Genomic DNA, 13,407 nt, shown 5'->3' on the forward strand with positions numbered 1-13,407 from the left:
GTTTTATAAGAACAGAGAATGAAAAAGAGAAGAGAATTTAAAAGTTTGACTTGTTCCTGTAAAATTCATCTGATTAAATACATTTACAAACAAGTCCAGTGATTCTTCTTCAAAACATAGATTTGGGGGTCAAGCAAGCTTATAGCCCATCTTCATCAACCTCTCCTATGCTGGGTCTCATTCTCCCCTTTATGTTGTGCATTTTTAGGTGTTTTTTTTCATCTCTGGACTGCCCCTTCAATAGTAAAAGAGTTATAATCTCAGCTGATTACCCTTTTTAGTAGTCACTTCAGACACCTTCTATCGTAGAACTTCATATTATAGAGAGCACATGGATTACATCTTGAGTATCTCTCACATATATGATATAGACTACTTTACAGTCTTAGAGTTATTTGTGGTAGACTAATGTCTGTGACCAGTTACCTGAAAGATTCATGAATCTATTAAGACAGATCAAGAGGAGACTGCATTTCCATGGATGCATTTTGTATGGCCCCTTCTCTCTTGCTATCTTGTGGTCTCTGTCTTGATCTTGTTCTTTCTTTTTTGCTGTCTTGTACTCTCTCACTCTCTTGTGGTCTCTGACATACTTTGGAAACTGAGTGTAAAGGTTATACAAATTTACCAATGTTTACTCTGTTGCTTGCAATTCTGTGTCACCACACTTAGAGAGGAACACATATTGGTTACTCCCATTTCCCATTGTTGGGTGCCCACAACAACTTATGTATGTATGTGTGTTTTAAATGTTAGTATCTTAATTATGATGCTTGATGATAAGTATGTAGTATCATTCTTCTTTACATGAGCATTTTTAAGCATTCTGCATTAAAAGTAGCATTAAAGAATTTTTTCAAGGTATGTAATGCTGTATCATAACTTGATTCTTTTCTCCCAGAATGCTTGTTGCATGCAGTAACTCTAGCGAAAATTATGGTTCTCATATCTGCAGTAAGACGGCTTCTGCTATTACAGAAATCCTCTGGGATGATGCCCCACCCCAGGGCATTAGCAGCTCCAACAGCCTGGGTAGTGTGCATGCTAATCCTTCTCACACCTCAGTACCTTCTTATCCACCTAATCCCTCCCATACATACTCTGAGTATGGGTCAACAGCTGCAGACCATGTGCAACACGCTCCACACAAGACTCGTTCCCAAGGACGTCACCACCCCCGCCATTCCAGTTCCACAAGAAATAACAATGACCTGGATCCACATCAACACAGGAGAAATTATGACTCTCGTAAATCTCCCCCACAGCATGTCCCTGAACACAAGCATTCTCACCCCTCACCTCCTCCCTCACACCGTTCCCACAGTCAGAAAGGCAAACACCAACCACAACAGCAGCAGCATCATCCACCAGCCCCACCATGTCCTTATCCTGATTATCCCGGTTACCCTGACCAGCGCCCACTCCATTCACACGATACCACTAACAACAGTTACGGCGCAGCTTGCCCCAATACCTCAACTAACATCCAATATGCAAGTAAGAAAGTTGTAATTTTATTACTTTACTTATGCTAATTAACTGACTTACATAAATGGTAATGGAAATTGCTTGATGGTTTGCAGGTTGACTTTTCTGCGCAAGGGACATGGGATTTGGTTGCTTGGGAACCATTTTTGGCTTGGGATGGCTTGAGTTGCATGGGTGAAAATATGAAAGGCAGGAACTATTTGAAATGCTTTTTGTTTCATACTAATTATATGAGGTTAATGCATTTTGAACCTTTGCTGCAAGAATGATTTGTATGTATCTCAGTGACCCCATCAATGAAAGGATTTTATTTTTTTAGAAATTCGGGTTTCACCCAAGGAACCCCCCCCAACCCCCCTCCTCCACCCTATACTCCATTTTCTGCGATGCAAGGTAGGTGATATAGGAGGGAGACATCCTTGCTCCTTTCAATCCCATCTTTCTCTCCTCCTTGCCTAAACCACGAGACAAAAACAAATTTATTTTTGGTGCACCCCTCACGTGGAAAAGATCATCGGAATCTATATGTTGTTCTTCAACTCATTCGGTCCTGGAAGCACATTTTTTCTTGTTTAACATCCTGACCACTTGGCTTTAAAGCTTTGTTCACTCCATCCATTCACCTTTTCCTTGTCATGCCCCTCGCTTTCATTTCAGGTATCAATGATTCATAAATCCTTCAAGAATATCCACTTTTATTCATTCACATCACCAAACTATCTCACATTAGCCCATTCTACTCGTTCTCCTAATACTATCTGTACCCCTTGCTCTTTCGCAAACTCTTATTGTTCTTTAAACCATTTTTTTTTTAACTTCACATGTGGCTCTTAATTCTTATTTCCACTACCTCCTTATGACTGATCTTCTGTCTTCATCACCCAGATTTCAATTCCACCCATGACAGTTAACAACTATTCCCCCATACCTTCATTTCCTTGTGTCTGATGACATCCTTTTATTTTTCTCCCCCTCCCTCAAACCAATCCAATCATTTTCTTCATCCTTTTACTTCATACCTCATCTGTTCCCTGATTTCAACTCGGTGTGCTCCATTTAATTTTCTCCCCATTCAGCTGAATATCAATTTTGGGTTCATCATCCCTAGATACCAACATAACCATATTCTCAAACTCATTTACTTTTAATTTTTTCTCTTTGACAGACTCACTCGCCATCCTCTTCAGACATTCCTCTATAAACACTCCTCTGACTCTGGTAGAACAATATCATCTGTATACACGATTCTACTTATCTATTTTTGACTTTCTCCAGCTTCACCATTAGTGAGAATAGTCTCTGTTGCTTATCTTCAAATCCCAATACATTTGCTTGTGTCAGGGTGCGCAGTTCTTGTCTCTGGACAAGAACCAAGATCTCTCTGACAACTCTGACAACATAGAGGAGCTGATAAATAGCAACTGGTCCTCTCCTCTTCCTCCTACTAGCCAGTAGCATAGAAACATATCCAAACTAATATAATCCAGGCAAAGTCTGGTGTTTCTTCCCGGATAAGTTTGTGGTGGGGGGGAGACCAGTGACTGAAGCTGATCACAGCGAGGCTGTGGTCAAAAGTCAGTGAAACTCAAGCTAACAACTATACCAGTCCCTTCATATATGCAATGGATGTATTCTGCATAAAGTGAATACTACTTAATTCACATTTTCATACAGCATACAGTTTATGGTAGTACACAGTGATAACCATACACAACTTGGTAGAATAGGTTTGTTGTGTATGTATGAATTCATATGTAATGAAGGACTGGTGTATTATTACCTTTTGCACTCCATATTTTTTTTATGCTTGGAGACAAAGCTCCACCCAAAGAAAAGTTCTGAGGTACTTTTTGACTTGGGAAAAAAAGAAGAAAAACAAAAACAAAAAACACTCAGGTTGTAAAACAAGTACTCCAAGACCAACCTTCAAATTACATATTTCATCTAACTTCCCCAGATGTCAGCCCTACAGAGAAATCTCTCCCATGGCAAGGAAGAAACACATGCATGACTGTGTCCAAGCCACCATCCAGCTTTAAAACAATACTAACACAGAATAGGCCTTGCAACAATATCAAATTACTCCAGATGCAGTCCCCACACAGGAGACACAGAACATCTCATCCTATACTGCTCTGCTCAAGCCTTACCTAGACAACAGCTTTATATCACTTCCTTAAGTGACTTGTGGGGCAATAAGGTGGCCGTTGCCAATTACGTTGGAGCCATGGTTCCCCAGAGAGATACATGGTGCAACAGATAGATTGATTAATAGTATGTTCATACATACACATACCGAAAAACCCTTTCTCCCTCATAAGTAGGGATGGCTGAGCACACACACCCTTTACCCATCCCATATCCATCAAACACCCATTTGTTATCCCGCTCATCTTAGCTCCTTGTGAATCGAGGGCCATCCTTGTCCCCTGCCTACTGCTTGGGTCAGAAGCAATGCAGCAAATCACAGCACCTCCACAGCAGGGCCCAACAACTGAAGCTGGTTTACCCCTGAAGCTGAGGCTGATTATTAACACAACTAATTATTTATTATTATTATTAATGGTTTATTTTGTGTTGTTTGTAGAATGTCATTGTTTTCTTATTTGTTGGATACCTTGCAGTATTTGTTTAGTTCAGTGTTGCTTGTGCAAGTTGTTTATGTACAGTGATAAATAATTCTGTGATCCATATCGAGTGCCTACAATTGTCGTAAGGTTGTTTTGTTTTTGCCTTTTCCCTAAGGCTTTATCCAAATATGTGTGACATGAAAGTCACATACGAGTACATCAAAGCTGAAGCAAAGTATTTTTGTGTTTTTGCCCAGTGAAAGAAGTTGACCATTTAGTTGCACCTTAATTTTTTTCTTAAAATTTATGGTAATCAAGATAAACAATGTTACTGAGGAGATACAGACATTATTGGTATTATTTCCAGTTTATTGAAGAAAATTTGTGCATTTTTGACTGCTATTTTGTAGTTGCATTGCTAAGCTACTATTGTTAGGCCATCTGCATATATGAGATATTTGATATTGGGGGTGGGTAGGTCATGTATGAATAGGTCAGGTAACATTGATGATAGCATTGCTCTATAGGAACCTCATTGTATAGTCTTTAAATCCTTGAAAGATGGTTGTTCCAAGATACTTTGCATTCTCGGCCAACTAGGAAATTTGTCAACCTGTTCTTGTCACTGTTGTACATTTCAATTTTCATAATCTCTCTAGACATGATGTGTCTAGGGACTGTCAAAAGCCCTATACCAATTGCCATCATTACTGTTCTGTCAGGAAGTTCTTTCTTGCTTTCCAGTACTTGTTGGCTGAAGTTTGTGAGCAATGTGCTAATAGAGAGGTCCGCTTTGAATCCATGTTGAAGTATGTCTTGGTTCTTTCTAGGACCAATATTTTCATCAGTTTATATATAGTAGAGGGGTAAAAGGTAGGTCTGTATGATGCTGGGTCCTCTGGTAGTTTGTTTAGTCTCAGGATGGGGATCATGTGTGCTCTTTTACTGATGGTTGGGTTGCAATAGTGTGACCAGGAATGGTTTTAGATGTGTTGGGGCTTTGATTGCCATGAGGTTCAGATGTTTCAGATAGTAATTTCAAATCCATGTCCACAAAAGGTGGTACTAGGATGATGGAAGGAGGGACAACATTCTTGGTGTGGAATTGACTATCCACGCATGTGTCGAGAGTGGATCAAAATCCAGGGTACCAGCATCTTCAGGTGCTAGTACCTGGTCTCAGGAAAATAGGCATATGATAGATAAAGTATAAATGAGGGTATGGCTTCAGTAATTTGAATTTAATTATGTTTACCTAGTGGGATAGAAACTTTGTTTTTCTTCTTGTTGCTGAAGTGTTAACTGCATTTGTTACTTGTATTTTTTTTAATTTCGTGCATTGTAAATATTTTTGCATTGCTTCTTGTTGCCTGTAGTTGTTGCCTGCTTGTGTATGCTTGTTGCTTGCAAATTGTGTATTCCATTGTTTTTATTTAGTGCATTGCTTATGTTACTTTTGTTCCTTGTGTATTGTCTGTTGTGTGTGTCGGGGATTGTGCTGGGAAATGTTACTGTATGGTATGTTTCCAAATCTTGAAAACTTATGCGACCAACTTCTGTACCAGTTAGTTACGAGTACGGTAACCTACTTCAAGGAGCTAAAATGAGAGGGAAACAATGGATGGTGGATGTGAGTGGAATGAGTGAGAGTAGAATGGATGGTTATGGGTGTGTGCCTTGGTTCCTCCTTATAAGGGGGAAAGAGGCCCTTGAGATATAGATAGATGGACTTGTAACATTAATGACCCACTTTCGGAGAAGAATAGGCGAAAGTAAAAAGATCCATATATTTCGATCACTAACTGATCTTCTTCATCACATTTGCTGAAGAGGATCACAGTTAGTGATCAAAATATACAGATATTTTTACTTTTGCCTATTCTTCTCCAAAAGTGGGTCATTAGTATTATTTTACCAATGTGCTACGACATTACCTTGTGATGGATAGACTTATATTTACCCAGTTGTACTTACCCAATTGCACTTCTGTATACAGGAAAGGAGCTATGCTTATAGGGGTCCCATCTCTTTTCTCTATCATATCTACCCTCTGATTTATTTATGGTCTTAGCTGTTGTTATGTATTAGCTCATGTGAATGGTAGTGAAGACAGAAATGTCAGACTGGAGAGGGCTGATGACTATTAGACTCAGTGCTGACACCAGTAATGTTTTTGATATAGATCAACATGATAAATGGTAAAGGGAGCTGGGTTAGCTTATTCACTGATGACACTGAAGTCATTGAAAAATTGAAAGGTAAAAAGGATGGTGAATTACTATTGGAATAATTTTTATGAATGGGGTCAGGAGTGGAAGATTTCAATACAAAGAAATGCAAGATTTTGGAAATAGAGCATGAAATAGTCACAAAAGTAAATGAGGAAAAGGATCTAGTAGTCTTTATTAAGGATTATTTGTCACCAGAAGAAAATGTACGCAGTAAATAGAACATTGGAAGAGACTAAACCAATATTATAGTGTCAATTCATTTTATTGGTGAAGATATAAAAAAATTAAAATCTGGTCAGTCTCAAACTTAAATATGCAGTGGCTCTTTTAGTACATATATACATACATATACCAAGGCTTTTTTCCCCCTTACCAGGGGGGTAGCCAAAAAGGACAAGGCACAAAAACACTCCCACCCATTTCATCCCCGAAAACACTCCACACCCCTCCACCCTCCCTCCCATCTTAGCACCTCCTAGATGACGGGTCATCCCTGCACCCTGTCCACTGCCCTGGGTCAGAAGCAGTGTCTCAGGACACAGCACATCCACAGCAAGGCCGCTTCATTAAATCGGCGACCCCCTCTCTCCGTCCCCCCATATAAAGGAGAGGACGGGGAGAAATCCCTTCGGGCTGCGTCAAAAATTTTTGCTCACACACACTACCTCACCCCCATTCCCCCGTCCAATCCACCTCATGCATCACAACATTTTCCATATACAACCATTCTCCATTCACCCCTGTCTTCTGTCCTCCCCCGTCCTTCCTCAACCGACATTCCCCTCTTCCCCAAAGCCCCCTTCACCCCATCCATCCATCTCATCCTAGGACGTTCCCTCATGTTCACTCCCTCCACATCTGCCTTCCATACCTCCTTTACTAGTCTTTCTTCACTCATTCTTTCCATGTGTCCAAACCATCCTAATACTCTTTCATCCACCCCTGTTCTCCTCACTTCCTCATTTCTCACTCTATTTAACCTAGTAACCCCCATCATACTTCTCAGACACTTCATCTCAAACACATTCAAGTTCCTTCTCTCTTCCTCTCTCATGTTCCATGTTTCTGCTCCATACAGTGCTGTTGGCACAATCACTCCTTCATACACTCCTCTTAGCATCCATTCCCAGATTCCTATTCCTCATTACACTTTTTAAACCACCAAGGCATTTACTCGCTTCTCTCAATCTACATTCTACCTCCACCTTCACTCCACCCTTTCCTGCCACATTTGCACCCAAATATCTAAAACTATCCACTTCCTCCAGTTGCTCTCCCTTAATGCTCACTTCCAGATTACTGCCACTTTCACCCCTTGTACATCTCATCACCTTACTTTTACCCACATTTATCTTCAGCTTTCTTCTATCACACACTCTCCCAAACTCTGTCACCAGCTTCCTCAATCCCTCCTCCGATCCTGCCACAAGCGCAGTGTCGTCCGCAAACAACAGCTGGCTCACCTCCCACTTTTCTCCATTTTCCTTAACCATCTCCAATCCCTGACCCACTACCCTTGCATTCACCTCTCGCACCACCCCATCCATGTATAAGTTGAACAGCCAGGGTGACATAACGCATCCTTGACGAAGTCCCACCTTTACCTCAAACCACTCACTCTCTCCATTTCTAATCCTGACACAAGCTCTACTACTCTCATAAAAACTCTTGACAGCTCCCAGAAGCTTTCCTCCTATCCCGTATATCCGCATAACCTCCCACAGTGCCTTTATGTCTACCCTGTCGTAAGCCTTTTCCAGATCCATAAAGGCCCAGAAAACATCCTTCCCCTTACCTATAGCTTTCTCACATATCTGTCTTACCACAAAAATCTGATCTACACAACCTCTACCTGTCCTAAACCCACACTGTTCCTCACCAATTACTCCCTCTGTTCCTCTCCTAATCCTCTCAATCAAGATCCTCCCATAAGCCTTCCCAACTACACTTAACAAGCTAATCCCTCTGAAACTACTACATTCACACTTGTCCCCCTTTCCCTTGTAAAGTGGAACTATACACACATTCCTCCAGTCCTCTGGCACTCTACCTTCTCTCCAGCAAACATTAAATAACCTCACCAACCAGTCCACCATCACTATACCTCCTTTTTTTTAGTATGGAATGAAATAACATCAAGAGTCCATAACAATAAAACTAAAGACAGACTACTTGAAGGATGTTTCAGAACATAGCTTGTCACATCACATAGGGTGCATCAATTTGTGGAACATCTATATTACCAAGGGTTTGTTCCCCCTTATAAGGGAGGTAGCCAAGTCAAAAGCATATACACAGTGAAACAGTGAATGCCAGAACTATACACGAGTTCAAGAATAAACTGGATGTGGAGAGATACGAAAACAGGTGACAACGAGCATATCTCCCATTCCTGTAAAATACAACTAGGTAAATACTAGGTAAATACACACACACCTAATTTTAGGAACAAATTAGAAGAAATGAATAGGTTGGACAACATAAATGAATTTAAGGCAAAGTTTGGTAAATGGAGATATAGAGATTGGATTCTATGAGCATAGCTCCAACCCTAAGTAGTACAGTTAGGTAAATAGAATTGGGTAAATATAATATAGAGAGCAGGGCAATATTTCTTCTATTCGAGATGTAGGGGAAGGCTTGGCGACTTGTGCTAGCTACTGTAGGGCTACAAGTCTCTGGTAAGAGAAGCCCAAAGCAACAATGGGTGACCCATATTGGAAGTTTATAGTGACAATTGCTAAATGCCTTGTATGTATCTATTAGTAAATGTTCTTATTTGATAGTTTAATTATTTTTTTTTCATATTTTTTTCTATTTCATTTATGTATTTTATTTTATTTACTTAATTTATTTAATTTAATTATTTTGTTTATTTTATTTACTTATTTACTTTATTTATTTTTTTGTAATGAGCATGGAAATATTTCCTACTTTGATGATGGTGGATTTCTTGTTTATGGCTTACATGAGATTTTCCAATCTTTAGATTTTTAAGTTATATGGACAGATTTTAGTCGAGCAATATTTGTATTTTGTGGGTGTGTGCTTTGATTTGGTCACCCTTCTTCTAATGGGGAAAACGTCTGATGCACACACATGCCATGTATGTACTCTCACATGAGTCAGTGGTATGTTTCCCACACAGAGTGAAGGATATAAGCAAGAATGAGAGAATACAAAAGGCAGCAACCAAATTTGTCCCCAGCCTGGCAGATAAACCATACGAGGAAAGACTAAATTGCTGGGTCTGCCAACTTAAGATCGAGGAGAAAGAGGTGATATGATTACAAAACTCGGGTCCCTAAACAGGATAGATTGTACTGACTGAGGGAGGGCATTAAGAAGTCATGGGAACAAATTAAGAAAGACCACATGTTTAAAGGATGTGAAGAAATACAGCTTTCCCAATAGATGCATAAATACCTGGAAAAGCTTAGAAGGTGCCCAAGCTGGAACAATACATGAATTCAACTGTAAATATGATGATTGGAAGTCAAGGATTATTAGGTTGGAATTGTACATGAACTTGACGATAGGTATGTTGAATTGGCGAGTGGTAGACAGGACCCAATGAGCATTGCTCTTTTCCTGTATGGTACAGTTAGGTAAATACAATTAGATAAACACTTTTTTATATGATTGAATCTCGTATTAACAGCTCAATGCTACGTCTTTCTTTTCGCCAGTTGTCGGGCATCAAGGGATTTGTTTGAAGCGTGCAAGAACAGTGATATGTATACAAAGGATTACAAAGGCGGAGCATGTCGACAGGAGACCTTTTGATCCATATCTAGGTCGGATGCAAAAAAAAATCATTAATAATAAATAAAAACTATAATAATGTAAATAACAAATAAAATACATAAATAGATGCATAGGTATAGTTAAAATAATATTGACTTTTTTTCTAGTCGGTGTGTGATAAATCTTAAAGTTACCTCAGCGCTTTGTGATGGAAACACATTATATAGTTAATTTGAAATCATTAATAGTAATTTCTGTGAAACCTCGTATGCTTTCACTTCAGTGTTGTAATTGGCTGTATTGTATATACAGTACCTATATGTGCAGTACTTTCCATATACTGGAATTGTAATTATATTTTATCAACTTTGGTAAATTATACCTTTACATTTTACTATAATTTCTATTATTGAGTATAAGAATATAACTAAGGATATAGAATATTTTGCTTAGTGTATCGAGTTTGTCAAGTGTTCGCTTGAGACAGTATGGACTGTCTCAGGTGAATGTATGATCGTGTGTGTGTGCATACATTATATATATATATATATATATATACACACACACACATACACACACATATACATATGTTTTTAAAATGGGTATCTTCCTGTGCATGTTGGTAAGTAGTACTTTATGTCTGTGGAATTTGTAGTGTCTGTGTTGCTGTTTGATTTGTCCTTTTTGTTTTGTCTGCTAAACTTACATATGGTACCACAAATAAGGCTTTAGTTGCAGTGTTTGTCTTTGCAAAATGTTGAGCTGTCATGTTTATGGTAGGATGCTAGTCTGTGTACACATTTATATCTGGTGCATGTAATTGGATCGTAATTCATTATATACCACAGCTAATGATTTGGTGCAGTTTTACAATTATGCTCTAGGCATTTGTCGGCTAGTACCATATTTGTTGGGACATGTCTGTATTATGCCTTTTGGGTAGCTCTGTGTGTCAAGCATGCTATGTGTTTGTTTATTTCTTGCTGAAGCAGCTGCAGCACCACGGGAGGACAGTAGGAGGCATCCGCAGCCGGCAGCAACAGCAGCACCTCAACCTCCCCCATCCACTGGAGCCCCTCCTCCTTCCTCTGGACACATGCCTCCTCCCCAGCAACAACAGCAACCACCTCCCCAACACCACCACCACCACCAGAATGCCACAGCTTATCCTCCCCAACAGCATCACTACCAGATGCCCCTTCAGCAGCAACAACCACCCCCAACTTCTTCTGCTTATCACCATCTTCACCACCAGCACCCTCATCCCCACCAGCCATCCCAACAGAACCTGTACCATGACGCCAACCACAACTCACCCTACTCCTCACGCACCTCCCAGACTGTCATCTATACCAGTCAGACTGGACCAGGTAGTACCATAGTTATTATGATTCCTGTTTCTTGAGTGTCATAACTGTTTTAGTGGATATACCACCAAGTTCATGTTTGTTCATCTGAAGCATACAAAACAATATAGTGGGCTGAATGAACCACTATCCTGCTTTGCAAACAACAAAAAAGATCCTGGGGTTTGATGACATGCTTGCCGGGGAAGTTGTGGCGTGATGTAGCATGGACTTACATAGTGGCACTTGCTAGCTTTGCTTTTTAAGAAATCTTAGATTCAAAAGCTTAAGTGTAACCTCTTGGATGTGTATAGAGAAAAAAAAGGTAAGGTAATTGTCCGTACATTTAAATACTCTTATTCCCAGGCACTAAAGATGGATGAAAGAGCTTCAATTATGTTCCATGAGTAAGGACTGTCATACTATCCTATGCATTGTACTACTCTTTTGTCCATGTTGTTCACAAGAATTTTGAAAAAGCAAATGGAAGGAGTCCAAGGATTTTATGAGTTAGTGTGGAATATTTAATCAACATTATTGATAAAAAGCAGAAAGAAAACAGTTGAGTTCATTGAGCAGTTACCTGTTTTGGTTCCTGTTGCAAACTTCAGCCTGAATTCAGTTTCATACGTCTGTGGACTCTGATGCAGGAACCTGGATGCCAGGGGATGGGTAGGAACTTAGTGTAGAAGTTAATAGGAAACCTAAACCATTTACTACATAAAAGATTTAAACCCGTTGTTGGATGTATTAATGTAAAGAGAACTGAATACATAATTTTAACCCTCTTGGCAGCTAGTACCTTATTTATGCTGAGAATCTCCAGAGGGTTAGTGGTCAAGTAAAAGAAAAAATAATTCCGACAATTTGTTTGACACAATTTTTCTGTTATTCATCATTGTCTTTATATCTAAGCTGAAAGGATGAATTACTTCTTTACTAAAGAGATTTTACCTATTTGGGGTCATAGTAATATTGTGTTGAAAATTAGTTGAAATTGTTGTTTGATATTTTTGCAATTAGATTTCCTCTTAATATGATTAGTGTTTTAAATCTGGATATATATTATGCAAGGTACTAGGATGTATTAGACATGACCCGAATTTCAGTTATTGTCAACACAACATAGGTTGGTGTCTTTACTCATTACAGCCAAAATAAAGATACAAAACTGAGAAGAGATTTAGAAGCTATGATAATTTTCATATAAGATCCAAGTAAAGGCAATACCCAAACTTGATTGGTGGAGGAAAAAATTATTTTTGCTCATCTCAGTGTGAATCTTAATAACCTAAAGTTTCAAAATTGTATATAAGTTATTTGGATAGGGGTTTTCACATAAGCTTCCTGCTTTTCCTTTTGCCTAGGTTAGAAACACTGATGAATTGTCAGTGATGAAATACAATACAATCCTTTAGCCAGTTTGGTGTGTACAGCTTCAGAGTGACTTTGTTCTTGTGCTTTCATTTTCTATATCCTCACACTCTCTAGTGGATTCCCCTAAACCATTTGCAGGGGCTTCATAAACCATACCCTCCAGAACCATCTTGAAGTTCAAATCCTAGCCATATAGTTCTTCTCTACTTTCAGTTGCCAGTTTTTCAGTAGTGGCTACTGTTTTTATACTAAGGACTATATTGAAAAAATATAGGTTTAAAAACAAACCGAGTGTTCACGTGTGTTCTCAGATTTAGACCCATGGTTCAGCTCATGCTTGTTGTGTACATACATGACAGCTGGAGATTGACTTGGCATTAGCTAAATGCTTCTGATGTGAATTTCATCACTTAAACTCTCACAGACTTAAAAGTTTTATTGCATGATGCATTATATATATATATATATATATATATATATATATATATATATATATATATATATATATATATATATATATATATATATATATATTATAAATTTTCTAAATCAAACTGCCAGATGATATAGGTGTCGTCATTGGAAACTTTAGCAAAATTTTGACATGGGTGCAGGGAGCCATCAGCAGCTGAGAGGGTTAACTTGTGT

At 38.9% G+C, this 13,407-nt stretch overlaps 1 protein-coding gene and 1 long non-coding RNA gene across 12 annotated transcripts in view; one reads left to right on the forward strand and one right to left on the reverse strand.

Moving 5' to 3' along the window:
* Lasp (LIM and SH3 domain protein Lasp) overlaps positions 1–13,407 on the forward strand; it is a 69,953-nt gene that overhangs the window by 49,661 nt on the left and 6,885 nt on the right. For 4 of the 10 annotated variants that reach the window (XM_076200613.1, XM_076200618.1, XM_076200616.1 and 1 more), the window contains exons 6-7: positions 979–1,497; positions 11,026–11,409. In XM_076200613.1, the coding sequence (XP_076056728.1) occupies positions 979–1,497; positions 11,026–11,409 (903 nt within the window). The remainder of the gene's footprint in view (positions 1–978; positions 1,498–11,025; positions 11,410–13,407) is intronic. The other 6 variants (XM_076200614.1, XM_076200619.1, XM_076200615.1 and 3 more) reach the window with 5 other exon arrangements.
* The window catches only part of LOC143034494 (uncharacterized), a 360,878-nt gene that overhangs the window by 5,843 nt on the left and 341,628 nt on the right, over positions 1–13,407 (reverse strand). The window lies entirely within an intron of this gene.

Source organism: Oratosquilla oratoria, chromosome 17 (assembly GCF_046742065.1).
Source record: "Oratosquilla oratoria isolate Oo_2021 chromosome 17, ASM4674206v1, whole genome shotgun sequence".
Classification (NCBI taxonomy): Eukaryota; Metazoa; Arthropoda; class Malacostraca; order Stomatopoda; family Squillidae; genus Oratosquilla; species Oratosquilla oratoria.